General features: G+C 43.9%; 3 protein-coding genes across 4 annotated transcripts; 2 read left to right on the forward strand and 1 right to left on the reverse strand.

The window, feature by feature from the left end:
* Nucleotides 1-96: 96 nt before the first annotated feature.
* On the reverse strand, nucleotides 97-3,022 carry faap24 (FA core complex associated protein 24). Its single transcript, XM_058075288.1, has 4 exons — nucleotides 2,745-3,022; nucleotides 2,044-2,186; nucleotides 1,816-1,971; nucleotides 97-1,099 (listed from the first exon to the last, which is right to left on the reverse strand). Exons 1-4 carry the CDS (start codon nucleotides 2,863-2,865, stop codon nucleotides 848-850), a joined length of 672 nt encoding a protein of 223 aa, XP_057931271.1. The 5' UTR covers nucleotides 2,866-3,022; the 3' UTR covers nucleotides 97-847.
* A 486-nt stretch (nucleotides 3,023-3,508) lies between these two features.
* On the forward strand, nucleotides 3,509-11,138 carry slc7a10b (solute carrier family 7 member 10b). Of its 2 annotated transcripts, XM_058075285.1 has the most exons (11): nucleotides 3,509-3,672; nucleotides 5,702-5,906; nucleotides 6,927-7,078; nucleotides 7,627-7,752; nucleotides 7,828-7,981; nucleotides 8,271-8,394; nucleotides 8,463-8,566; nucleotides 8,629-8,725; nucleotides 10,064-10,213; nucleotides 10,277-10,454; nucleotides 10,520-11,138. In XM_058075285.1, exons 1-11 carry the CDS (start codon nucleotides 3,564-3,566, stop codon nucleotides 10,642-10,644), a joined length of 1,524 nt encoding a protein of 507 aa, XP_057931268.1. In that variant the 5' UTR covers nucleotides 3,509-3,563; the 3' UTR covers nucleotides 10,645-11,138. The 2 variants fall into 2 exon arrangements, with proteins under 2 accessions (XP_057931268.1, XP_057931267.1); XM_058075284.1 differs by having other exon boundaries at nucleotides 7,627-7,981.
* A 113-nt stretch (nucleotides 11,139-11,251) lies between these two features.
* dus2 (dihydrouridine synthase 2) lies at nucleotides 11,252-15,012 on the forward strand. Its single transcript, XM_058075543.1, has 16 exons — nucleotides 11,252-11,385; nucleotides 11,869-12,004; nucleotides 12,081-12,126; nucleotides 12,228-12,319; nucleotides 12,380-12,423; nucleotides 12,508-12,568; nucleotides 12,640-12,687; nucleotides 12,761-12,826; nucleotides 12,894-12,964; nucleotides 13,047-13,133; nucleotides 13,215-13,383; nucleotides 13,451-13,572; nucleotides 13,663-13,803; nucleotides 13,875-13,962; nucleotides 14,030-14,103; nucleotides 14,187-15,012. Exons 2-16 carry the CDS (start codon nucleotides 11,888-11,890, stop codon nucleotides 14,443-14,445), a joined length of 1,485 nt encoding a protein of 494 aa, XP_057931526.1. The 5' UTR covers nucleotides 11,252-11,385; nucleotides 11,869-11,887; the 3' UTR covers nucleotides 14,446-15,012.
* The last annotated feature ends 1,601 nt before the right edge of the window (nucleotides 15,013-16,613 follow it).

Genomic DNA, 16,613 nt, shown 5'->3' on the forward strand with positions numbered 1-16,613 from the left:
CAAACAATGAATCACATCAGTGCTTCTCAAATTTGAAGTTGAACTTTCAGGGGAAAGTGAGAGGCAGGGACTTTCAATATTCGTGCTTACCAATTTTTCGTAAACGTTTGCCCATTTGATTTCATTAAAAAAGAGGTATTAGGGGTGAAAACATTTCTGTTCTTCAGTAAGAAAAGTAGCTATTGGATGTCGTAGAACTCTCTAGTTAACATCATTTGTAAATCTGCACATTAATTGCATATGACATAAGATGTTAAATGGCGATCACTTCATAAAAATACAATTTCAATATTTTATCTCAGTCAGCACCTCTCCAAGCCTAGGCACTGTAATAATTACATGCAAACTCGCCCACAGGCTCCACTTTACACATCACACATCGTTCTCCCATCACATGATCTGACACACTGATGGGTGAGTGACGGAGTCCGAATGAGGCTTGAGTGGAGGGTATTGAGTAGTAATAGTAGTAAAAACAAAAAAAATCAGTTTTACATGCACCCTGGTGGCATTGTGTGCCACACAAATGTGATTCATGGATGCATAGAGCTCATACTTTTAGCCCTGTCAGGTAACAAAATACCCCTAATCTATTGTCTGATGGTGGGCCGGGGGTCCTAGTGCTCTTAACCAAATGGTGGGGTCTTTAAACACTAAATAACTTGACTTGTAGAGCAAAAATGTTATGAACCAGTAACTGCTGTGCCACTCCTATGGGAAGTCAGAAAAAGTGTGTTTGAAGACATTGAAGAAGAAATGAGCTGGAAGAAATGGGACTGAAGGACTGAAACTGAAAATATTAATTAGCTCCTCGGTTCTTGAACTGAACCCAGAATTTTAACCAGTGTCAGCTTCCAGCTCCCTTGGACTTGTGGAAGAAGTTGTGGATGTTCTGAGCGGTGGCCTGGCCCACGATCGTCTCCAGGTCAGAGACCGCTGCGTTACAGAGCTGATGGATGCTGGAGAAGCGCTCAAGCAAAGCCAGAGCTTTGACCCGGCCCACCCCAGGAACCTGCTGCACCAATGCCAGAACCAGCGGGTCCAAAAGTCGAGACGAAGTTCTCCTCCTGAACGGGTTGTCCCTGCCATCTCCGTGAACCTGCATTAGAAAGAACATTTTCTGTGACCTCCAAAGGACAAAGATTGAAGGTGATTATTTCATTATATTGTTTTAGTTTATTATACTCATCTCACAGTTTGGCTTGATACACCCACATGCTCAGACATAGACAACACTTAGTCGCGGAACACATCAGACTGACTACTTTATTATAACCTGTTTACTGGTTTAGTTTCACACAGATATGGAACAAAGAGTGTCTGTGCAAAGCAGACACGCACCCCCATGAGTTACGGGATAGGGGAGGATATCTCTTGCAGTTTGTTTACAGGTCAGGAGGACACCAGCGGCATCCACCTACAGGAGGATTTGGGGGCCCTTCTGCATCTGGACAACATCTACCGCTGTCCAGGAGGGCGGTGGCAACTTTTTATTGGCCAGTCGATGCATCTGCACAATCTGAAATATGTAAAAACAGCCGGGCAGGGAGAGAAGGGGCTTTTTTGCAGCTGTGCTGTTCTAAGACCGACTTAGATGGTATAGGCCGACAGGGACTGTGATAAGCCCGGACGTCTGTATTAGGTTTGTGGTGTCAGGAATAAATTTTGGACATATTCCATCTTGGTTTGTGTATTGATCTCTCCCACCCTCCACTCGACACCCACCAGGAACTCGCCTCGAAGTACAGGGAGGCTGTGAGTTTCCTTCAAGATGGACCAGAAGCTTGAACAGCATCAACATGACTTTGTTGTTACCATTTGAACGATCAACTGAGAGGCCTCAGTCTGGCCACTGACTGGCAGCAGCATCAGTCCCAGCTCAAAGACAACAAACTTCTGAACAGAGGAGAAGTATTGCTCTCCCAGGCGAGTGATTTCCACAAGGACAAGCTCCTGGAAGTTGCTGCAGGCCTTCACAAACACCAAAGAGAGACACATTACATCGGGGAAAAATACGAGAAGCTACTTGTTTATTAAACTCACATTCCTGTAGCGGACCAACTTCCTCCTGTAGGTGGAGCCTGCTATGATGTCACACTCGGACAGGTAAAGGATGCAGCTCTTGTTTGGAAGGAGGAAATCTGCCACGCCGAGCTCATTCTCGAAAAGGACTTTCAAACCTCCACCTTCAGAAGATATCAAGTTGGAATGCCAACATTGAGAGAATGACCCATTTTATGCTGTGGCCGACAGGGGGCAAACAAAAAAGCAATGTTCAATTGCCCCAAAACCAAACATGCACAAACATCATAAAACAAATGCAATATGGAAATGACAAAACAAAAATAATGCAATCACATAAATAAGACAATAAAAATGTATAAGAAAAATTCTGCAAACACAGACATAGCAATAGACTCCCATGGTAGCCTAGCAAACTTCAGTTATGCTGTGTCAACTTGCAGCATTTCTTACGTGAAGTTGTTTATGGTGTTTGTGTCTGGTTTTTATCTTGCAGCATATTTGCCTGCGTTTTAAGCTGTTTGTGTGCTTTTAGTTTGGAGGGTTTGGTCAATATTAACGTCAAGACAAGCGAACAGGAAAGACATATTAGAAGAGACACACCAACAGACTAATCATCTAATCATCACGTCACAAGATGTAAAACATACGGCGGCAAACAACATAAACTATATATGTAAATACACAGAGTTCGTGTCGTTGTAAACCTTCCATTTATTTACCCTTCAAGTTTTGAATGAGGGACGAGTCTCTCCATTTCTCGCTGGCAATGACATGCCCGTAGGAAGGTACACTCAAAGTCGCTTTTTTGTCTTCCATAGTGCCGCCAAAGTGTGCCAGCATCCCGCTCCACCCAAACGCCGACTAAGTGACTTGTTTCAAGAAGATGAAAAGCGAAAATCAATTCCATAAATAAAGTTGAATTGCAAAGGCAAAGCTAAATGTTTGTTATGTGGCGCCATGCCTTTAGATTGTGTTTTAAATGAACCACGCGCCCCATGTCGCCCCCTTGAGGACCGGAGTACAACACCACCCAGCTCCATTGATATTCGACGATCAAACTTCTCAATATGTACACAAGTTATTATAAAAACCACATTAAATTAATGCACATTTTCAATACATATTTAACTTGTATATTAATACTTGGAGTCTTAGAATATAGTTCAAGAAATAAACATTTTGGTTCATATTCGTTTGTATTTTAAATATTTTTGTATTTAACTTTGATGAACTAAAGTTTTCACTAAAGTGTGCTCTTTCAACTGCATGCATGCACTTGACATAGCACTTTCACGACGTCTTTGAATTTTTGGACACGACCGATGTTTATTTTCTTAATTTATCTTTTTTTTCAATGTCGTCTCCCCGGGGCGTCCCTGAACGTCTCACGGTGAGATGCGGCTATTTAACATTCAAGCCTGAACAGCCGCAGGTTGTTGCGCAAGCGCAGCCCATTGAGAGTGAATGAATGCGGAGAGGGGAGAGCACTGGGAGGATTGGAAGGAGGATTGGGACTGTGCGGACCCGGGAAGGCGGACATGGACGGTCAGAAGTGTTCCGGGCCGCGCCAGGAGAAGAACAAGGTCCCGGACCGAGTGACCCTGAAGAAGGAGATTGGGCTGCTGAGCGCTTGCACCATCATAATAGGTGAACAACTTGTAGAATGTAGCCTTACTTCATGTATTGCTAACAATGGAGGCTTGTCACAGCACTGTGGAGTAATTAAGCAAAGTACAGTTGTGAGTGTCCAAATATTTTCCACTGAGTGCCACATACCGAAAAATCTAATCATTTTTAATATTTTTAATTTTGTAAACAAAATCAAACTAATCTATGTACATAAACAACAGATCAAAACAGTTCAATCAGTTAACGTGTTAAATGTAGTAATATAATCAATGTTATTAATAGCAACTATTATGCCTGTTTGCTCTTTTTTTCAACTGTTGTTGTTAGTTTTCTTGTTTGGTTGTGTTTTAAAAAAAGATGTGCCCCGGGTCAATAAAAAAATAAGCTGATGCTTGCAAACGGCGTCCAGACTGCACTCTGACAAATATGATAAAAATGTAGCATTATAACAATGTACAGCAGAGGTCTCAAACACGCGGCCCGCAGGACACTAGTTTGAGGCCCCCGCCTTGATATGAAAGTTTAATGTTAGTGCGTCCCACGCAAGTTTGATATGGATGCTGTATGGTATCATGTACCCAGAAAAAATTATTACGTTTGATTAATGTTCATGTTAAAGGTTAAATAACTGTTAATAGTTATCCTCCCTATCCGTGTGGAAGTGGTAAGTGTTTGACTATTTAAGTTTAAAGGAAATAACTTGAAGGCTACCGTTTAGGTCGCTAGCGCTCTAGTTTGCGAGTTAGCATGTGTCTCAAGACCCTGCAGTTGCGCAATATGCTGTAAATAAAAAGAGAATAAATGTGACTATAGTCGTGTTTTGTCATGTCTACAGGGCTCTAATAATTCTTTGTTCATTTTAATCTGAAAAAAATAATTTGTCTACCCACCAACTATATGTGGTTTCTTAAGTTTTTATTATTTGCCGTTTTATTATTATTATTATTATATTTATTTATTACTGATTGATTGATTTTCTTTATTCTTGTTTATTTATTTTTCATCTTATTTTGTGCAGAAAAATAAAAATGAAGATATTTGAGAACAGTGGAATGTTTTATCAGAGCTTTTCTTGTAGAAAATCGTAACAAAAGCAAAGTTTATTCATTTTTCTGTTTTTAATAAATGCGTTGTTTTTTTGTTTTTTTTGAAAACCTGATGCGGCCCAGCCTCGCCCAGACCCTAGCTCCAGTGGCCCTCAAGTAAATTGAGTTTGAGACCCCTGATGTACAGTATAAAAAAATAATCTAACAATGATAATGATGCTTAGGATAACACTTAAGCATTTTATTAACAATGTAGAGTTATGATAATATTGTGTATGGTAATGTGGATTGACGATAACGTCAATGTCAAAATGTTGCATTGTTGTGTATTCTTGACTTGAAAATACTGAAAATAAACATTAAAAAAATAAATAAATGACTTGATGCCTGAGGCCGGAGTGGAGTATACAGTGTTTGCTGCTCTGACATACATATATAAGCTACAAAGAACATTTGACCTATGAACTCAATTCCACTGGCTTTACAGTGTCTGTCAACAGTCCAAATAAACAGGGTTCTTACAGCTGAGAATGTGAAGAAGATCAGTAGGGTTCTTTGTACATGCCGCCACCGTTCTGCTCCGAGAATCTTTTGTTTTTGTTCACTTCACTCCGCTTCCTGCGCATCATACGCGAGAGGTGGGGCCAAACGAGGTGAGGGGGTCATGTCCCGATGGTTCAGAGTGGATCACTGATGTCCGCTTATGTAATGGCTGTCTGTGCCACTTGGCTGCCTCCTGCCTCACGACTGTCTGCGCCGCGTCCTGAATTCTTGTACGTTTAACGTATACTGGAGCGGCTAGTGGGAGGGGCCTGCCCTGACTGATGGTGCTGTAACTCATTAGCTCATACAGGGAGTTCTTTGTCAGTGTGCGTGTGTGGTTAGGGGGCACTCCAGCAGATGATCCGTCTAATTATTATACAGTTTTACCATTCTAGTTGTGGTATCTTTGAAAATCAATAAAACGTAAGACAACCATCCTTCCTCTTCTTCCTCCTCAGGGAACATCATTGGCTCAGGCATCTTCATCTCTCCCAAAGGTGTCTTGGAGCATTCGGGCTCAGTGGGCCTAGCACTCCTGGTCTGGCTGCTAGGAGGATGCATCGCTGCCCTGGGTTCCTTATGTTACGCCGAACTGGGCGTCACCATCCCCAAATCAGGCGGCGACTACGCCTACGTGACCGAAATATTTGGTGGTCTCATGGGGTGAGTCAGAAGGTTATGGCTACTCTTCTGACATGTCTTTACTTAAAGGTCCCATATTGTTGCGTCTTATGCCAACATCGTGCATTGATGCTAGAATTTAGACAGTTTAAAAAGGCCCAACAGGAAGCACGCCCTTTGATGTGTCTCATTAATGCTAATGAGCTGTGTTTGTCCACACCTGTCTCCAAGAAGTTTTATTGTGTTTTTACATATACGCTGTAACTCTGTACTTATCCAACATAATAGACGCCATTTATCAAATACAACAACATAACACAAATGAGCGGGGCAGAAGGACAACATTAGCAACACTAGCATAACTATGTGAGCTGTACAGTGCAAACACATACATATTAACAGCAACATCATGCTAGGCTATATTAGATGCTGAAGACCAACAAAATGATGAAACCCATAACCTCACAACTCAACATGACTGATGTATAGTTGGCAGAGCTACAGGCTGCATTTTAAGATTTTAAGTGGTGGACTTGTACACGGGAAAGCTCATCTAGCTCTGGTATCATGTCCACAAGGAAGGATTTTTTACCTGCTACCCAGCATACCTTGCAACAGGAAAATATGGGTGTTTGTTTTGGCATGGGTATTACGTGTAGATATTTGTTTGTATGCCCACATGATGAAGTTGGTCGGTTACTTTGCATGTTGTGCCTGTTGACGTGTTGTGTTGTTTTGTTTGTTTTGTACAACAACAGATTGCAAAATCTGACTATTTTGGTGACTCGAGCGTGACACAACAGCACTGCAAGTCACGTTGCTTGATGTGGTAGTTTGCCCACCCCTGATCCAGGGACTCCTTTTAGGGTTAGAACATCTTTAAAAAGTCACTTCTGTGTGATCAACCGCTTCTACTATTTTGCCCCTCTCATAGTTTGTGAATGCAACTCTTGCATTGGAACGCATTAGATGGTGTACCTAATGATGTGGCCACAACCTCATGTCATTATTATTGTTGCCGCTGCTGAGTGACACAGAGTGCTGACTCTGCACATGTGGCAGGTTCCTGCTGCTTTGGAGTGCCGTGCTCATCATGTACCCCACCACGCTGGCCGTCATCGCACTCACCTTTTCCAGCTATGTCCTGCAGCCCGTCTTTCCCGAGTGTGCGCCTCCTTACGTGGCCACGCGCATGCTGTCAGCCACCTGCCTCTGTGAGTGATGACACACACGCAGACACATGTCAAGTTATCATTCTTTTTCACATCATCTTGTTACAGTGCCACAGTACCTTAGTTAGTTACCTGAAAACCTACCAACCAAAAAAAACTTCTACCTCCATCAATGTCGCTCACGTTTCTTTGTGGCATTGACCGCTGAAAGGTGAGGTTGGCTTCCTCAGTGGATTGGGGTGGGGGAAGGGGGGGGGGGGGTGATAAAAGAAGTAGGAAGCGTTGTCACGTTTTGTTTGCCCCTTCGCAACGGAAACAATTTGTTTAGTCTGCTTAACAAGTCGTCTTTGTGCTAGAGAGCCAGGCCACCATGAGAGCACATGACATTGATGGATGAGCCCAAACTAGCCTGCATTCTTGAAACCATGGCAACCCACTCCCCAAGTAAAGGATGGTGCAATGGAGAAAAAGGAAGGATAGACGAGAAGAACGGTGGTGGAGAGGAGGAACAACTGTAGTATGGAGAGATGGAGGAAGTATGCCGACGATGATAATGATGATGCTAACATGTTGTCGAATGCTGCATCTAGTGCTGTTGACATGGGTGAACTGCTCCAGCGTGCGCATGGCCACCCGGATCCAGGATATCTTCACCGTGGGCAAGCTGATGGCTCTCGGCCTCATCATTGTGGTGGGCCTGGTCCAGATCTTCAAAGGTAAAACGTCCTATTCTGCCTACTTGAGGCTAAATTGGGAGCTCATATTGTCGTTTTTCTTCTCCGCCTTTGCAGGGAACTTTGAGGCACTGAACCCACAGGTGGTTTTCTCCTTGGACAGGACACCCTCCGTGGGTCAGATGGCTCTGGCCTTCCTGCAGGCCTCCTTTGCCTTCAGCGGCTGGAACTTCCTCAACTATGTGACAGAGGAAGTGGTGGAGCCTAGAAGGTGACTACTGGTATTGCCAACAACTCCTCCATCATTCTTCTTCTGCTTTGGACTTGTTCCGTTAGGGGTCACCATCTTCTTTCCATCTTCTTTGCCTCTTCCTCTGTCAGCTCTTTCTAACCATATTTAGAGAGCTTCTCATCTCAGTCTCACAGACGTCAAACTTGGACTGTTCCTCTGATGTTTTCGTTTCTAATCCTACATGTAAGCATCTTCATCTCGGCCTTCACTCCTCCATCATTCCAATTCCATCATCAAAGTTCATGTTTCATTGTCCTCCCGCCTTCAGGAATCTACCTCGCGCCATCTACATCTCCATCCCTCTGGTGACTTTGGTGTACACGTTGACCAACCTGGCCTACTTCTCATCCATGTCTCCTGAGGAGCTGCTCTCCTCCAATGCTGTGGCTGTGGTGAGTCTTCTCGGCGGACAAGCAACCAAGGGTCACTAAGTCACTGACTTTTTGACTCTTTCATTCAGACATTTGGCGAGAAGCTGCTGGGAATGTTCTCAATCGTCATGCCCATCTCCGTGGCTCTGTCCACCTTCGGAGGCATCAACGGCTACCTGTTCACTTCCTCCAGGTGAGCGCCTCTTCTTCCATCTGCTTTCTCATGTGTTTGCTGATGCCCTTTCTGCCCTACAGGTTGTGTTTCTCCGGGGCCAGGGAGGGTCACCTTCCTAGCCTCCTGGCCATGATCCACGTCAAAAAGTGCACGCCCATCCCCGCCCTGTTGGTCTGCGTATGTTCAAGCTTGTCGCTATTACATGCTATTACATGCTATTACATGATATTACATGCTATTACTACATGCTATTAGAAAGCGTATACACAAGGTGGTTCATGTCCATGAGGAAGGAGGTTTTCATGAAAAGACGCCTGTCTTTGAGATGAGTGAGAAATTTCAATGTGATTTTTCTCACATTTGGTCTTCGAAAACAGGCTCTTCTTCTTTCTCTTTGGGCTTTCACCTTCAGAGGTCGCCACAGCAAATCAACCTCCTCCATCCAACCCTGTCTTCTGCATCTGTCTCTCTCACACCAACTACCCTCATGTCCTCCTTCACTACATCCATGAACCTCCTCTTTGGTCTTCCTCTACGCCTCCTACCTGGCGGCTCTAAACGCAGCATCCTTCTACCAATATATTCACTGCTTTTTGTCTTTTCCTCAGTGGCACTGTCTCTAGACCAGGGGTCTCAAACTCAATTTACCTGGGGGCCACTGGAGCTAGGGTCTGGGCAAGGCTGGGCCGCATCAGGTTTTCCAAAAAAAAACCAAAAAAACGCATTTATTAAAAACAGAAAAATATACAAACTTTTTCAGTGCTTTGGTTCCGATTTTCGACAATAAAAGCTCTGATAAAACATTCCACTGCTCTCAAATATCTTAATTTTTATTTTTCTGCACAAAATAAGATGAAAAATAAATAAACAAATCAAGAATAAAGAAAATCAATAAATCAGTAATAAATAAATATAATAATAATAATAAGACGGCAAATAATAAAAACTTAAGAAACCACATATAGTTGGTGGGTAGACAAATTATTTTTTTCAGATTAAAATGAACAAAGCATTATTAGAGCCCTGTAGACATGACAAAACATGACTATAGTCACATTAAACTCTTTTTATTTACAACATATTGTGCAACTGCAGGGTCTTGAGACACATGCTAACTCGCAAACTAGAGAGCTAGCGACCTAAACGGTAGCCTTCAAGTTATTTCCTTTAACCTTAAATAGCCAAAAACTTACCACTTCCACACAGATAGGGAGGATAACTATTAACAGTTATTTAACCTTTAACATGAACATTAATCAAACGTAATAATTTTTTCTGGGTACATGATACCATACAGCATCCATATCAAACTTGCGCGGGACGCACTAACATTAAACTTTCATATCTAGGCGGGGGCCTCAAACTAGTGGGCCGCGTGTTTGAGACCACTGCTCTAGACCAAACAACATGGCTGGTCTCACCACACTTTTGTATCCAGAAAACAGGCTCCAGCAACTCTTCTTACTTTTGTGGAATAGAAGACCTTTAATGATACTAAACGAGTGCATGTTGCAGTGCACGGCAGCCACTGTGATCCTCTGCATTGGCGAGACGCACAACCTCATCAACTATGTGTCCTTCATCAACTACCTGTCATATGGCGTCACTATCGCGGGCCTGCTCTTCTACCGCTGGAGGAAACCCGCTCTGTATCGACCCATCAAGGTACAGCCTTCCCAGTCATTTGCATCACATGGGTTTCATCATGTGACTTGTGCTTTGTTGCAGGTCAGGCTGTTGGTGCCCGTATGCTACCTGATGTTTTGGGCGCTGCTGCTGGGTTTCAGTCTCTACTCGGAACCGCTGGTGTGTGGCGTGGGCCTGGTCATCATGCTAACTGGCGTGCCCGTCTACTTATTGGGTGTCTATTGGAAAAAGAAACCAAAGTGTGTCGATAAGCTAATTGGTGAGTCTTCACATTTTCTGCATTGCCGTGAAAACATTATCCTTACCGCTGCTGTTGTCGTGCAGAGACTGTGACCTACGTGGGCCAGAGGCTGTGTTTCGTGGTCTTTCCTCAGTTTGACCCCATCGAGGTGGTCGACCCTTCAGAGTGGACCGAGCTATCGTCTGACAGTTTGTCTGCTCGCTCCTAAAAGCATCCTGTGTGTTTTTGACATTATTGGACTTGTCAACAGTACGCATTGACTTTTCTTTCCCTCTCAAAAGTGCTTGACTTCAACTAGTTAGTGTCACCACAGTTTCCTTTGCAACATCCAACAAGCATAAAAAAATCCTCTTAAGCCAGTAGTCTTTGCTTTCTACACATTTTGTAGACTCAGTTAGCCTGCTAAGTTAGGCAAAATGTACTTGAAATGTTGCTCACTAACTGACTAACTAGTTTAGACTGTAGGATATTTTCTATTGTATGCAACCTGAAAATATTTCACAAGCACTTTGGTCGTCTGTGATCCAACTCCTCACCTGTCAGAAATAAGTAGAAGTGTGTTTTAAAAATAATTTCTTCATCTAAAGAGCTAAAGATGGCCGTTTTTTTTGGTGTCATCATGTTTCCTTTTTCACTGTAAATTATTTGTAAAGTTTTGACAGAGGATCTTTGCTGTAAATAACAGTAGCAGCACAATAAATAAAGTGCAACCTAATGGTATTTCATTCATGTTTTTAAAGTCGTAAAGACTACAATTGATCAGATATAAGAGCATGTGTTTTTGCTGATCTGCGTCTCGGCCGTTTGTCGTGTCTATGTAGTGTAGCTCTACAGTCGCTCGATGACGTCACCAAAACAGGAAGTACACCAGCGAGCTGCACATTGCATGACGAGTGCATGGGCGCATTTTTAGCCGCCTTCGGCGGTACTTTGACATTTTTGTATGTCGGTGAGTTGACATGGATTAAATGTAACACTCTGAAAGTACCCAGTTTTATATAATTTGTTTGTATGTTGATTCACCACGTATCGATATTTTTGCTAGTAGAGCAGCTAAAATGTTAGCATCAAACCCCCTGTGCTGCCAAACTCCGCTGAGAAAAGTTCATGTTTTCGTCTTCTTCCGGTGTCAACAGACCGACAAGCGCATTGACATTGAATCTTTTTTCTAAAATAATGCAGTTACTTCGGTGTTCATTTGGGTTAGTTTCATGGAAGTTAATTCTGTATAATTAGTTTTAGGTATAATTCAATGATCTGTATTGCTCTGTAGATGACATACATATGTTTTATAGTTTTGTTTACTGTTGTTATTGTTTGATTTCATGTTTTTGTGAATTTCTCACTGTTGAGCTGCACTGTATGCTTGACATTGAATGACTTGGGTTTTGTATTGGAGGTCTGAACAGGAGATGATGTGTTGCTGTAATAGGATGAATTAACTCGCCCTGATGGCGGACAGGCTGAGCTTCAGAAATATCATCGCCTTGGCCCCTATGGTCCGGGTGGGCACGCTGCCCATGAGGTTGTTGGCGCTGGACTATGGAGCCGATTTGGTCTACAGCGAGGTCAGGATGGAGACGACGGAGTTGAGAGGTCAAAGTTGAGAAGTCCATAAGCAATGACCTTGACTCTGTCTTCCAGGAGCTGATTGACATCAAGATGGCTCAGTGTCAGAGGGTGGAAAACGGTGAGGGCACTCACGACGACAATACAAATACTAACAATAACAGCAAATGGTGGGGCATTGCAGAAGAAGGCGTGCATGATGTTTGCATGCTTGCTCGTCAGATGTCTTGCAGACGGTGGATTTCGTGGCTCCGGATGACCGCGTGATGTTCCGGACTTGTGAGAAGGAGAAGCATCGAGTGATCTTCCAGATGGTGAGATGGGACGCGTGTGTGTATTCTACATTCAGCTGCATCATCTTTTGGTTGTTACAGGGGACGGCGGACCCGGACCGAGCGCTCACTGTGGCCCGACTTGTGTGAGTTTTATTAAATAGTTTACTACACTGTACTACACTGCTCATAGAGCAAGTCAGTCAACTTGAAGTAAACTTGTGTTGCAGGGAAAAAGATGTCGCCGGCATTGATGTCAACATGGGTTGTCCTAAGGAATACTCCACAAAGGTCAGTCTCCTCTCTGTGGCGTGCCTGTCACTGACATTTGATCTCAAGTTAACCTGTGACCCGTACTGCAGGGCGGGATGGGTGCTGCTCTTCTGTCCGATCCTGACAAGATCAAGGCTGTGAGTGGATATCAAATAAACGTCTCGATGGCTTTCAATGTCTAAATTGCATGTGCAACAACATTCCTTGTAGATCCTCGGGAAGCTTGTCTCGGGAGTTTCTGTGCCTGTGACGTGTAAGATCCGAATCCTGCCTTCGGTAAGACAAAAAGCCTCGGTGATACCTGTTGTTATCGTCTTCACGTGTCGTGTGTGTGCGCTTTCAGCTGGAGGATACACTTTCTCTGGTGCGGCGAATCGAGAAGACCGGTGTCGCTGCAATCGCCGTCCATGGCAGGTGCGTTGTGCCTGTTTGCCATGGCAACACAGATTGCACTCATAGAGGATTTTTGAGCCAACCATCTGCGTGTGATTGTCAGGTTTAAGGAGGAGCGCCCCAGACACCCGGTCCACTGCGACTACATCCACGCCGTGACTCAAGCCGTTTCTATCCCCGTCATCGCCAAGTAAGCCAAACCGCCACGCCCTACTTCCGTCTTCTCACTACACCTATTTGATAATGACGGCATGATGGCGGTCTCATGCAGCGGGGGTTCTCTGGACCTGGTCAAAACCCACGCCGATATCGAGGCCTTCAGGGAAGCGACAGGGGCCTCGTCGGTCATGTTGGCTCGTGCAGCCATGTGGAACCCGTCTGTGTTTAGCGGCGGGGGACTGCGTCCTGTGGAGGAAGTCATGGATGAATACCTCAAATATGTGCGCTAACAGCCATGCTAAAGATAACGTGATGTCCGTCATTATGACAACGTATGTGTGGTTGCAGGCCATCCGCTACGACAACCATGCCTTCAACACCAAGTACTGTCTGTGCCAGATGCTACGGGACAAGGTGGAGTCTGTCTTGGGCAAGAAGGTGCATGCCGCCCAAACCAACGCTGAGCTCAGGTAAGACGCTCAGGTGACACAGACACAGTATCTGCGACATGGAACCGAGATGGCTTCTTTGGCAGTGTTTTTGTATGTGTTGCACTGCAGCGAGGCGTATGGCCTGCATGACTTCTACAAACAGACGCAGGAGGAGCTGCAGGCGAGGCGGGATGCCAAACAGGGTGGCGCCCATCCGCAGCGCCTCATCATGGACGGAGACGTCACCACCATGGCAATCAAGTTTGAACGGTACATTTGGGATCCTCCTCGTTTGTCCGCGGTGAAATCTCTGATGTCTTGTCGGTGCTTGTTTGTGGCAGGCGGGAATATTTGCCTCAGATTACACCCAAGATGCTCCTTTTGGAGTGGAGCCGACGGGAGAAGGTGGACCAGCCACGGTATCAGACGGTAAGAAGAAGCTAAAGAAGACCAAAATGTCTCCGTTTTGTCACTGAAAGTGTTTGTGCGCCTCCAGGTGCAGCGTCCGCAGGATCGATCCTTCCAGTCCACTGTCACCGTAGACAACAAGACGTACCGACCTTCTCTTTGGTCAGTCAGGTTAAAAGTACAAAAAAAAGTTAGTTTACATCATTTTCATATCCTTGTGTGTCGTCGTTTCCGTCCTCTCTTAGGGAGAAGTCAAAGAAGTTTGCAGAGCAGGCGGCCGCCATTGTTTGTCTGAGAGCTCTCGGGATTCCAGAAGGCCGCATCGGCGAGGGAAACGGTGGACTGGTGTGCAAGAGGAAGCGGGAGGCGAAGGTGCATGGCAGCGAAGAGGACGAGCGGAGGAAGAAACAACAAGTGGAACATGGAGGGAGCAAGGTGCTGGAGGCCATGGGGGCAAATGGTCAAGTTTGTGAAGACATTACTGACAGAAGAAGGAGCAAATGAACTTTTGTTTTGAAAAACGTATCGTTTACTTTCAGCATGGTGAACACTTACTGCTGAGATGTGGCTTTGTGGCCAACAGGGGGCAGGATTTCACTGTCAGGACGATTTACTTATTTAAGACATTTGACATGATGGTGCCTAATGGAGTCACTTCCGTTCTGTTCTCATTCAACAGTCATTTGTTTCGTGCATGCATCCGTTTGTCAGAGCAGTGACTTGTTAACAAGAGGAGACCGAAACCAAATCATGAATGGATTTTATTTTTCCCAAAATTATTTTCAGGGTGCATGTTCATACTTTTAATTCCTCTGATTGTGTTTTTGGTTTGTAGTTTGAAATGCAGGCCTTGCTCTTTATTTTTTATTTCAATGCAGCGATTAACACAAGTGGCTGATATGTACAATAAATGATGGCCCACTATCTCCACAGACATGAAAGCTTAATCACTAAATCAAGCAACTTGTCTTCATGCCAACATGCACTAAGGACTTTCATATTTTTGCTTGTACTGAGTGTAAATGTACGTGCTTAACACACAAACCAATTCGTTAAAGTTAGGCTATGATGCTGCAAATTAAAGGACACTTGGAGTTGAATATACATCAACATCAACCATCCATCAAGTTTCTATACCGCTTAGGAGAGCCAATCACAGGGCACATATAGACAAACAACCATTCACACTCACATTCATACCTATGGACAATTAACCTAACATGCATGTTATGAGAAATTATAAACAAAATTATTTTTAGCCTAAATTACCACGGTGAATACCTCCTAATGGCCAGCTACACAGTTGATTTTTCATGTCATAATCTGCACGGGGACCTGCTCCTGAAATGTGACTCATTAGCACCGCTGCATGGTCACAGGTGGTATTGCACAAACTTTCTACAGTCTGCGTACAGCAGGGGTGCTCACACTTTTTCAGCATGCGAGCTACTTTTAAAATGACCGAGTCAAAATGATCTACCCACTACAAAAATGCAAAACATCTATTTATTTTCAAATGTATTGAGGATTATTTGTACGTACAATGTATGTTGATGTACCTTACATAACCAAATGAGCCAATATTGCAAAACACACATAATTAACTATTACATTTTTTTGTAATTACCTGAGTTTACTTTGATGACTTGCACTGAATTGAACCAGCCAGGGATGCATGGTCCGGACAGTAGCTGCTGATAGCCAGCCTCAAGCACACTTCCAAATGTTTATCAGTCATGGATAATATCCGTATCATAATATCCGTATAATATTCCATATCCGTATGGAAGTGATATGTTTTTTGCCTTTTTACTTGGTCCAGTTTTTGCCTTTTTACTTGGTCCAGCTCCTTCACTCATTTTAGTGACCATAAACTTTAGCGAGGGCTTAAAATCTCGCAATTCGCCGACTAGCTTAGCACTTTGCATCGTTGTTTACGCATGAGCGGTGACCTAAAGGTCAAAATTCAGTTGTCATCTGACTGGTTGTCCTGTATGTCAATCAAGTAACGGCGATGGATGATAGGCTGACATCGTAAGTTCTGCTGCACTTAGAGACGTTGTTTGATTTAATTGGTCGCCCGAAGGGCAACATTCAGTTGTCATCTGAATGGCTGCCCTGTATATCAATCAAGTGATGGGGGATGATATTTTTTTAATGTCACGCCGCGATCGACCAGCGATCGACCAGTACCACCTCCGCGATCGACCGGTAGCTCGCGATCGACTTAATGAGCACCCCTGGCGTACAGTATGCGTTTTCTAGGAATGTCCAACATTGTTTTTTCCCCCCCAAAACCGATATGCCGACATTGCTCAACTCTCAATTTCCGATACCCATATGTGTAATGTTACGCCCCTGATATGAGGAGAAATGATCACACATGAACTTGTGGTGTTTCCTCCACTAACGATAATTTTCAGACATCCGTTGTTTTCGCCATTCGCGGTCTTAGAAGAAATAGCAAAAAAAGAAAACAACCCACGAATAATGGATGCACCCATGATATGCAATAAAATTCAAAATCATATTTTTGATCCTGTCAACTTCATAATATGCTTCTCAGATTTGTTTGAAAGCATCTTTTCATTCATTCATTCATTCATTCATTTTCTACCGCTTCTCCCCACGAGGGTCGCTGGAGCCTATCCCAGCTATCTTCGGGCGAGAGG

The sequence above is a fragment of the Doryrhamphus excisus genome, chromosome 6 (assembly GCF_030265055.1).
Source record: "Doryrhamphus excisus isolate RoL2022-K1 chromosome 6, RoL_Dexc_1.0, whole genome shotgun sequence".
NCBI lineage: Eukaryota > Metazoa > Chordata > Actinopteri > Syngnathiformes > Syngnathidae > Doryrhamphus > Doryrhamphus excisus.